The sequence below is a fragment of the Macadamia integrifolia genome, chromosome 8 (assembly GCF_013358625.1).
Source record: "Macadamia integrifolia cultivar HAES 741 chromosome 8, SCU_Mint_v3, whole genome shotgun sequence".
Classification (NCBI taxonomy): Eukaryota; Viridiplantae; Streptophyta; class Magnoliopsida; order Proteales; family Proteaceae; genus Macadamia; species Macadamia integrifolia.
This window is the reverse complement of record NC_056564.1, coordinates 21,189,600-21,201,291: the sequence shown is the minus strand read 5'-3', so window position 1 is coordinate 21,201,291 and position 11,692 is coordinate 21,189,600. Positions and strand designations below refer to the sequence as shown.

The 11,692-nt window shown below is 40.9% G+C and overlaps 1 protein-coding gene across 4 annotated transcripts in view; it reads left to right on the top strand.

Annotated features, from left to right (window-relative positions):
- Positions 1-11,692, top strand: part of LOC122086685 (dihydroorotate dehydrogenase (quinone), mitochondrial-like) — a 41,002-nt gene that overhangs the window by 19,686 nt on the left and 9,624 nt on the right. For all 4 annotated transcript variants that reach the window (XM_042655671.1, XM_042655672.1, XM_042655670.1 and 1 more), the window contains 2 exons: positions 6,545-6,582; positions 6,690-6,789. In XM_042655671.1, the coding sequence (XP_042511605.1) occupies positions 6,545-6,582; positions 6,690-6,789 (138 nt within the window). The remainder of the gene's footprint in view (positions 1-6,544; positions 6,583-6,689; positions 6,790-11,692) is intronic.

Sequence of the window (11,692 nt, the reverse complement as noted above, 5' to 3'; positions counted from 1 at the left end):
TTTTTGAGATGAAGTTGCTGGTGGGGGGAGGATTGCAGTTGGGAGGGTAGAGTTTCGGGCAATGACGATTCGCTGAGGGCTGAATTATTGTCATAGTACAACAACATTGGCAACTGAACAGATATACCCAAATCCTGAAGGAGACCTTGTAACTGAAGTAACTCACATATTCCATGTGCCATTGCCCGGAACTCTGCTTTTGCACTAGATCGAGCCACAACTGACTGCTTTTTACTATGCCATGTAACCAGATTTTCACCAACAAATGTACAGTAGCCAGTAGTAGAACGACGATCATCTGGGGAACCTGCCCAATCCACATCAGTATATGCCTCTACCCTTGTGTGATCAGAAGGGGAGAATAAAATGCCACTCCTTAAGGCAGTTTTCAAGTACCGAAGAATATGAAACACAACTTCTATATGAAAGGAATAGGGGTCATGCATATACTAACTCGCCAGGTTAACTGCAAGAGCTATGGCTGGTCAAGTGTGAGATAGGTTGATGAGTCTTCCAACCAGCCTTTGATATCGACCCTTATCAACTGGTTCACCTTCCTTGTTTTTGAGATGAGAGTTGGCCTCAATAGGTGTATTCGAGGGCTTACACCCCAACATACGAGTCTTAGAGAGGAGGTCTAAGTTATATTTTATCTGGGAACAATACACTTAGTAGATCATGCTCCCTCAATCCCAAGAAAGTAGTTTAGCTTCCCAAGGTCTTTAATCTCAAACTCCTTACCAAGATGGGCCTTGAGCTTTAGAGATCTCAACTGCATCATTGCCAGTCACAACAATGTCGTCCACATATACTATAGGACAGTAACCTGGTCACCCACCCTTTTAATGAACAGGGTGTGATCAGCATTATCATGAGTGAAGCCTATTGCTATCATAGCCTTGCGGAACCGACCAAACCACGCCCTAGGAGATTGCTTCAATCCATAAAGGGCCCTTTTTAGTTTGCACACCTTGACTTGGGTTTCCGAACTGGAGTAGCCTGGTGGAACATCCATATATACATCCCGTCAACTCCCCATGAAGAGATGCATTCTTAACATCCAATTGATGTAGTTCCCAACCACAGTTCGCTGCACAAAAGATAATAACTCTAACTGAGTTCATCTTGGTAACAAGAGCAAAGGTCTCCTGGTAATCGATCCAATATGTCTGAGTGAAAACCTTGGCAAACAGCCTTGCTTTGTACTTGTCCATTATCCCATCAACATTTTGTATAACTTTAAACACTCATTTGCAGCCAATTGGTCGCTTCTATAGTGAAAGAGAAACTAAGTCCCATGTGTCATTTTTGTGAAGGGCTCTCATCTCCTCATTCATTGTTTCATTGCCTCCTCCCATCTAGGTTTTGCACTTGCCTCCTGCCAGGTTTGAGGAATGGAAACAAAAGACTAGGAAGACACAAAAGCACGATAGGATGGAGACTGAGCATTATAGGACACTGTTGGATATAGGGTGCTGAGTACAAGTCCTATTACCTTTTTTATGAGCAATAGGATGATCAAGAGACCAATCAAAAGTAAGAGGGAAAGTGATGCCATGGAGAGTGGACTCAGGTTCAGAGGGCAGTTGTGTAGTAGTGTGAGTGGTGGTGGCAGTTCTTCTTTCTTACGATGGAACACTTGTAACACTGGACCATCCTACTTTTTTTGCTGAACCTGTGATTCACCCTGAATGGGAACCTCTTGACCAGTTCCCTTACCTCTTGTATCCCGTTGATTCATATCAGTATCATTGTGAACCCCCTCATCCATTGGAAGAAGCAAAGGACCATCAAATGAGGGAACCAAGAGAACCTCTTCACTACCAGAAGACTCCCCTTGGAAAGGTGAGTAGTAGGCCTCAGTCTCACGAAAGATCACGTCCATGGAAACAAAGAGGCATCGAGATTCAGGCGGATAGCATTTGTAACCCTTCTGAGTAGGAGAGTGGCCAATGAAGATGCACTTGAGACCCCTAGGGTCAAGCTTGCCAGAGACATGATGAACAAAACAAATAGCCAAATACCTTATGCGGAGCAACAAAGGTACGCGAACCACACAGTATCTCAACAAGATACTTGAACCCCAACATATGTGAGGGCATCCTATTTATGATATAGGAATTAATAAGGACAACCTCACTCCAATAAGGGGTTGGAACCTGCATCTCAAACATCAGAGAACGAACAATCTCCAACAAGTGTTTGTTCTTACGCTCTGCCATCCATTCTGCTCTCGGGTAACCGCACTAGTCTGAAACGAGCCATCCACATATTCCCTGCCATTGTCAGTACGCAAAATCCTGATCTTAGTGTCAAACTGAGTCTGAACCATGCAATGGAACTCCTTAAAGCATTTAAATACCTCACTCTTATGATGCAATAAATAAATTCAGGTAACACGAGTATTGCAATAAATAAAAGTGACAAACCATCTTTAACCAAATATAGAGACACGACGGGTAGGGCCCCAAACATCAGAATGAATCAAAGCAAATGGAACTGTACTTCTATTATCAGAGATAGGATAAACATTCCAAGTTTGTTTAGCAGTGAACACACACATCACATGTAAACTGATCCTGAGTATATTGTTTAACTAAAATAGGAAATAATCTAGATAAAGTGCCCTATGGGGGGTGTCCCAGACGACGATTCCAACTAAAGAGCTCCAAGAGTGCCAAATCCGAAGAGGTATAAAGCGCCCGTGTAGGTACACTGTCCAGGTAATAGAGACAACTCATTCTACCATTTCCAATCGTTGCCCTCGTCACCAAGTCCTGAAACACACAATGAGTAGGAAAAAAAGGTGACTTTACAGTTCAAATCTTTAGTAATACCACCAATGGATACAAATCTGTAGAAAACCGAGGAACATATAAAACAGAGGAAAGGGTTATAGAGGGTAAGCACCTATTGGAACCTTGTGCAGCAATAGGGGATAGGGAACTATCAGCTATGCGAAACTTGGTGTTGCCTGAGGAAGGGAAATATTTAGAAAAAAAGGTGGGCTACCCGGTCATGTGATCAATAGTCCTAGAGTCAAGTATCCAGTCCTAGGAAGCAACAAATGTACTATAACCACAAAAGGTAGTACTTGACTTGGTAGACTGGGTGGCAGTAGTGGCTAGTAGAGAAGAGGTAGTAACAACAAAGGAGGATCCCAATTGATCCATCATATGATGTAGCATAGTCATCTCGTTGTTAGGGGAGGAACTTGTGGGGCCTGAGCAATCAATTTTACTTTTAGCACCTGCTTCAGATTACTTTGCTTGAGACTGACTAGTCTTTCCACGACCTTGGTTACGCCCATGCATATTTGTAAGTCGCCCATGGAGTTTCCAACATGTCTCCCTAGTGTGGCGCTCATTGCCACAATAGTCACACTTGACAATAGGTTTGTCAATAGAGGGAGGAGTAGTGGCCCTAGCACCAGAATCAGTAGAACCCTATGCAGAGAGTAGGGCAAACGATCTTGAGAAATAGGTTGGAGCATTTCAAATCGAAGTTTTCTTCCATGTGGATCAGAGAAAAGGCCTGCTCGAGACTAGGGAAGGGATCACGATTAAGCACATTAGACCTGATCTGATCAAACTCCACATTTAATCCTACCAAAAAATCATAGACACAAAGCATCTCCTCACTCTTCTTAAGGCCTACATGCTACAACATCATTGTCACAGACAAGCTGATAGGTCTCATAGTAGTCAATTTCATTCCACATACCACACAGTTCAGAATAGTATTGGGATACTATGAGCTCCTTCTGAGTAGCCATATGAAACTTTTTTCTCAATTCAAAGCTTTGGGCACTAACACTCACTTGAGAATACATTCCCTTCACAACTTTCCTGATACAGGCGGCAATATTAAGCAATAAGTAGCCCCTAGCAATAGATGGGGTCATAAAATTGATAAGATGGGACATTACCATACAATTGGCAGCATTCTACTTATCTTGAGAGCCACCGGAAATAGTAGGGAGCAATAGTACCTATAATATATCTGGCGTATCCACGGCCAACAATAGACAGGCAATAGGAGCGGGATCATATCAGATAGTTGCTCCCGTCCAACTTGATGGAGCTAGCAGGAAAGGTAGGGTAATCGCCATTAGAACCACGATTTCCACCATCCTGGAGAACTAATGTCCCAAAGTCTTCAGACACCATAGTTGCTGATCCCTATTGTAATGACAAGTAATCGGAATCGTCCAGATCTACCTGTGCATAAGGATCTGGGTTTTCAAACGTCTAGATTTAATCCGTCATACAGATATGGTCAAGAACGAGTCCCAAAAAAGGGCCCCTAGTGGGAAGAAACTCACCACTGAGGGAGAGACCCTAAAAAGGGCAAAAGAGGATGCCTTGAGAGACAAGGGAGAGAGGCAGTGAGGTGTAGGGTGAGGGTTAGGGTTTAGGGGTGTGCATAGGGTTAGGGATTAGCGCACAAGGGAGAGGAGAGGAAGGTAGCAGTGGCGGTGAGGAAAGGAGGCAACAATGAGAGAGAGAGAGAAGAGAGGGCTGTGGGAGAGGGCACGAGAGAGAGGAGAGGGCGCGAGAGAAAAACCGGATTCGGATCGCTTATGGGCCCACAAAAGAGAAATTAAATCAATCTTAAACAAATCATTGGCAATCTAATAATTTTTATGGCATATTGGAACCCCTTTGGAGTGAAATAAGTGACTAGGGACGAAACAAGAATTAAAATTAGGAGAAAAGGGTGGTTCTGGAAATTAAATTCAGACTGAGGATAATCCAGAAACAAAAATTCAGAAAGCAGGGGGCTTTGTGAAAAATAACAGAATATCTGACCTCGTGAAGTTTCCCAGACCTGGTCGCCCTCAACCTCGCAATAGAACAGGACCATTAGGCAAACTGGTTCGATTTCAGTTGGGATGCCCTTCTCGTAAGAACCACAACCAAGATGGAAACTCAGATTGAAGTTGCTACCCCTTAGACTCCGAAAACCAACCAATACCCCATCCAGATTATGAAATATTAAGCCTGAGACAAATCTCTAAAGCTGGACCTGGCGGAAGTTAGGGTTTCAGTTCTATATGTTGATCTGGTTTCAATTTCAAAACTGAAATCTCGGTCGAGTTACATCAATATAAAGGGGGAGAAAAGTTTAACATTGGTAGCCATCCTAAATTAGAAACTGAAATCTAAATAAAAATAGAAACTCTCAACTAACTTGACTGATGCCCTACTCTAACAATAAGGAAACAAATAAATAAAGTACTATTCTTCCCACGCCCAATTGCATCGTGCAGGAGAGGCACAATAGAGAAGAGAAGGCATCGGTGGCTATAAGGGCGGCGGCGATAGGATGCTGCGAGAGAGGCAGCGGTGATCGACAGAATGTGCAGTGGCTGCGTGAGAGGCAGCGTGAGAGAGGAGAGGGCGGTGCGTGGAGGCTTCGCGAGGGAGAAGCAGCTGCGGTTGGCGGTGGTAAGGGTTAGGGCGAGAAGAAGAAAGGGGAGTGGGGTTTAGGGTTCGGGATTGACCCGCTCTGATACCATGAAGAATTGGGGAAATTGTGCCTTGTGCCTAAAACTGACACAAGCCCCTCTATATTTATAATAAAAGTAAAACCTTTTACCCTAAAGGACTTAAGGGTCCGTTTGGATAACACCACTGAACCCATTGATAGAATAACCCATTGTTACAACTTTTCTCCATGTGGAACCAAAGAGTAATGTAGGGGTAAAAGATGTAAGGTTACACCTTCCAAGTTCGGCTCCACAGGTGACAATCAGACACACCCTTGTTTTTAAATTTTTTTGTTCTACACTGCGCATTCTCTGGAGCTTATTCTACACAAACTAACTCATACTTGTTTTCCGCTATTACAAAGTGAAGGGCCAACAATATTTAGCCCCAACCCATTCTACACATAATTTAGTACTATAAAACACAATATTTAATAAAAGTATTGAAAAATATGTTTTAAGAATGAAGAAAAGCCACTTAATAGTACACCAATGTCAAAAAAGTGTTAATCATAGACAATTAATAGGGTCGTATAATTAAGCATGTTTACATATGTTTGAACCATTAGATTGGAAAAAAGAACTAAAGTTGTAGTTTGGCTTTGGACCTAATGATATATGGAAGCCATGTCATCTTCAGTCTGAAGAATCTCTCAAAGTCCATCACTATAGACCTATAGGTAGAAATTTGAAATTTGAGAAATTTTGGCCAAATGATGCTTTAAATCCACCCAAATGTGGTTGTGGATGCTCCACAGTTGACCAAGTCTTGATTCAGTAACAAAATAAAGGATTTTGCCAAAAAATTGAGGTATTCTACCAGCACTGGAGTTCTTAGGTAAAGGGGGCAAAATCTTCAAATTTTTCCGAAATGACCAATTTGACTGAAATTGTCAAAATCTGGTATGCCTGCAGAGTCGACCCCTCTTCTGTTTTTACTGAAATTTCGAACTATAATTTGATCTATTGAATTCATGGGCGGGAGAAACTATAACAAATCGTTCTAGTGTATTCTTCACAATCGTGGTTGATGTTTGTGTAACTCCTTTTCAGGGAAAGATCCCGCTTATTGGTTGCGGGGGTATTAGCAGGTTAGTTTCAGTCTCTTGGTGACAATGCAATCTTCTGTTGATTGTGATGTTGATGTCTGGTATTTAAATCTGATTACTGGCATGTGTTTAAAATGCATTTGATCCAGCGGTGAGGATGCATACAAGAAGATACGAGCAGGAGCAGTGCTTGTTCAGCTATACACAGCCTTTGCCTATGAAGGGCCTATACTCATTCCCCAGATAAAGGTACACCCAGAAATTGGTTTAAGTATTTGTTACACACAGAGCCACATAAATTTGCATTTCTACCTTTAGAGAACATGTTTCTCTCTTTATATATTTGGCTGAGTTGGGAGTTTTAAGCTCTCATACAATCTTAACTACAAATTGGCCTGTCACAGTGGAAGTCATTTTCCAGATTGATTTAGAGAGTGCTTATGTCCATGTTGATTTGAATTTCTGGATTAATTTTTTTCCCTGGTCAGAGAAGGGGTTTAGATTTGAAGTTGAGATTACCCTGTGTTTTTTAGTGAGGTATTCTTTAGATTCTTGTTATGGTCTTTTTAGAAGCTTAGCAATATCTCACAAAGTGTTACTGTCTTCCTTTTTAATTTTGGATGCCAGTTGGGTTGAATTTTAGACTCGAAATCTTTATGGAATGCAGTGGGTTACAGGTTTAAGTGTAAGCTTGTGGACTTGTGGACTGGAGAACATTTCTTTTTTACATTGTAGGAGTGGGTTAGGGATTAGGAATTTTGGAGCATTTGATGCAGAATCATGGCTGAACCGGGTTGACCCTTCTAATAATCTCAACCGAGATGAACCGGGTGTAATTGTTTTTTTTTTTTTGGGGTTCAGTAGGATGTTATAATTATTTAGGAGTTATTTTATTTAGGAAAGATTTTTTGTCTGCCCCTGGCTCAGAGGCTCTTTTAGTTCCTTAAATCTGAATCAGACCACTCCTCCATGTTTGAATACTAGAGTTATGGTAGGTGTTGTAAGGCTAGGTAGAAACTACCCAACCCCATTTAGGATCTCACAAGTTCAAATCTGGCTGAAATAGTAGGGGGCCTGCGGTTGACTGTAGGAGACTCTGATGGAGCTCAAATTTTGAGGGAATGCTCCTGTTGTGGTGCTAATCAAACCATCCAAAGGGTTTTGTAACCTGATCTCAGGTTTGGGAGATCTGAGAAGAGGTTCCTAATTAGGAAAGGGTGATCTTCAGGAACAGCAGCTAGAGGGCTTAGATGGTCACCAAGTTTGGTTCGAAGGGTCTTATTGGAGACTGGAACAAAGCCTCAAAAGGCCTGGTTGATCAGAGTTCAGGTGGAGGAGATCTGGCCTTGGTCGATCCACCCTCAACACCCTGACAAAGCTGAGTTTTGATCCCTGTACTTGGCTGATCTTCAGGCTGGCTTTATAGATGTGTTTTTGTTCTTCAAGTAGACTCAAACAACTCTCAATCACTCTCTCTCAACAATAGAACAAAGAAAAAATAGGAAAACAGAAAAGGAATTGATGGATGGGTTGAGAAGGGGGAAGGAGAAGATTGGGTTATGGGCATCTCACCCCTCAAGTTTTGTGCATTTCACCCTCTCAGTTAACAGCTATCTCATCCGTGAGTAGACACTCCAGTTCATAAACTTCAATCTATCTTTCATTATGATTAATGGGCTTTAAATAGACTTGCAAAACTTGGACATAAAAAAATAACAGAAAAGGAACCTGATGGACTGAAATAAGACTTTCAAATTTGTGTCTAACTTGCTAACCAAGTTTTAACCAAATTAGAAACTAACAAACCATTGACAAGAAGGAAACTAACCTAAGTTACCAAATAGAAACTGCATGACTAACAAAATAGGAAACTAACTAAAGACAAAAAAGGGAAATAACTTGACACAATAAGATAGGAAACTAAATCTTGACTATATGCTGTAGTTCGTTGGACAGCTTGACTCCACTTCTTGAATCTTCTTTTGTCAACAATAAGGGACAGCTGGCTGCTTTTAGAAAATCATTATTCAACAAAATCAGGAGTTACTGTTCATGTGAACAATAAATCGTGAACAGTGTTTTACACTTTCCTTTTGGGCTGGTTAGATGGGACCAAGGTGGGGGCTCGCTGGTCCAACATTGGACTTGGTTCGATGGATGCAGCAGCCCCTTCCTTGTGCAAGATTGATCTACATCAATAGGGGTAATGGCCTTTTGCATTGATTGTGAGTCAAATGGTGTTGGATTTGAATGAAATTTTACGTGTGGGCTTAAAATAGCTAAACAAGGCTATCCTATGAGTTTTGGCTCTACTTGGGAAGGTTCAGATGTCGAGGTTATGCTAGGGGTAAACTGGTCATTTTGCACACGATTGCCACGGGAGTTCAGCGGGCTCTAATCATCATCTCCACGAGGGTCCCCCCAAGGTGTCAAAGTGTAGTGTTGATGCAGTTAGGCTTGGGAATTTTGGGAATAATTTAGTTATTTGATTTGTTTCTTTTAATTATTAGTGTAGGGTGTGGTTAAGTTTAGTAGGGATATTAATTGACTTCCAATTTTATGCTTTCTCTTTATATTGTTTATTTATTTCAGTTGCTAAATAGGTTAGTTTCCATTTTAATTGACTTCCAATTTTATGCTCTCTTTATATTGCCATGTAATGGAAGAGAATTCAGATTTGAAGAACTGAATGAAATTGAAGAATATTTTGGGTGTAAACCATGGCTGCCGATTCCCTCTTCCTCCTCTCTGAAATGTTGTAACCTTTTCTCTTCTCTTCTATTCCCTTCCACTTCCATATCATACGCTGTTCTTTCTTTTCCCTGCTGCTGTTATTTCACTGGGTTGCAGAAGACTTGATCGATCTCTCAGAAGCACTCCGTTTGGCTTGAGAACTGGAGCGAAGGAAGCTCTTCCTTGGACAACCTCATCCCTAGAATCTTAGCCTCAACAGGTCTTTCTACTAAGAATATCGAACCCAGGTTCAGACCTGGTTCTATGCCGTTGCGCTAGATGCAGTTGCAGGTCCTTCGATCAGTCCTCTCCTTCACTATTTGAAGCCAATCTCAACTGGGTTAGGTAGGGACTGCTGAGGCGACCCTTCACCTGCAATTTCAAGTCCAGCCGATGAGAATTGGTGGAACTCTCCCTGCCGGAGCTTGCTGGTCTACCGCCCTGCCCTGGTTTCTATCGGGAAGAAGAAAACAGGTTCTTCTTTTGCTTTAAAAGAATTAGTCCCTTTTATTACAACTAAACCCCTATTTTCTATAGTTGTGATATTATTCCCCTACTCTTTGTAATTCCAAAAAACCCCTCCTTGTCTAATTTTGTATTCTAGTTTGACCCTATTATCTAATTCCCTCTCTTTGAAGTGCTAGAGTTGTTGAAATTTACAAGAATGCCCCTACTCCTTTGAAAACTGGTTTAGTTGTTAATTGTGGGCCCATAAGCGATCCGATTCCGACTTTTGGGATCCGCATCAAGTGTCTACAACTTCCTGTGGCCGGAACCTCATTTCTAGAAGCTGCTTTTCTAACTGAGTACTTCATTCTGGATATTAAGGCCCCATCTGTAATGACTGTTGTGGGAACAAGATCTCTCTCACTATTGCGGAAGATTTACAAGCAAGATAAGCTATGAACACAAATAAAAGAATGTAGGATATTCTTGTTGTAGGATACACATTTGAAAACAAAGTAGGAAGCATAGTTTTGTTTGTTTTCCAGTGCTTTAGTTGATGATTGTGGAAATAGTGGTGTTTGAAGAGTTTATCTTCCTTTGATCCTCATCTTGATCCTCCTGTCCTCCTCCAACCTTCTTCTGTGATTCGTAACTCGCCGAAGTTCCATTTTCTTCTCTTTCGTCCCCCTTTGGTTATAGTGCCCATTAAGGCCGACTCACCAAACATGCCTTCATTTTTAAACCAAATCCCCCACCCCAAATTTCCCTTAGATTGCTCATATATGCTTTGTCTGAGAATATTGACTAAACCTAAAATAAACTTTTGGAACCAAAACCCTTTTGATTGGTCAACAGTGATTTGAAGGCAACTTTTAGAATGGATTTTGGGAAAAAGCATGACTGATGTATTTTTGTAAAGATTGAAGGAAAATTCTATAGGACATTCATAAGATCAGCTATGATGCATGGGGCGGAATGTTGGGCAATTAAAAAGCATAACATAGATAACAAAGGGTAATGGAGATGAAGACATTGAGATAGATTTGCGAAAAAACTAGGAAGGATAAAGTAAGGAATGACTATATTAGAGCTGATTTGGGAGTTATCCCGATTCATGACAGGCTTGGAGAAAGTTGTTTGAGGTGGGATGGCCATATTCAATGGATCAAGGTCATTAAGGCGGTGAGGCGACCGAGCTGTTTTGAGGGTCTTTCGGAGCGCTTTGGCGATAGGGCGGCCATAAGGCATCGCTTTATTGAATAAAGCGTTCATGTCTTGTTTTTTTTTATGTATCCATTCTATTTGACTCAAATCCTAGTTGAATCCTACTACTCATATGCTAAATAAAGATTAAATGTTCATACTTCATACCAATGCAATAATACATAAGCCAATCTGGTTTTCCAAATAAATGGATGGCATTAGGCAATAATAAAGAGCTGTATCTAAGGCTATAAGCGTATTCATCCAATTTGGTTTTCCAAAGAACATGACAAACAATAATATAATTTCAAAAAAAAAAAATCAGTAGCTTCGTATTATACAGAAAGCTAAATTTTCTTTAAATCAATAGCCTTATATTTATGCAATAATTGGCTCTTAACACTAGCTTTAGGTTAATGTAAGATTGGTTCACAAGTGATCTAATCCCAGGTAGGATCTTTAGTAAATTCAATAAAATTCAGATAGTATGACAGATAGTATAAACAAAACAGAAATAAGAGAATGAAAGGAAGAATGGGGTAGGGGAATAGGTTGGGTCGAGTATCTCACTCTTCCCTAAGGCCTCTCACCCAAGTTGTCTCTCACAACATTGCATCTCATAGTTTTCCAGCACAAAGCTTTTTTTTTTTTTTTCATTTAATCAAATTCGTGTTTAATGTTGTAGCCCCTTACAAACTTATATAGAAGACTCAAAACTTTCTCAAACACTAAAAAGGAGAAACCTAAACTGACTAGAAAATTGAAATAA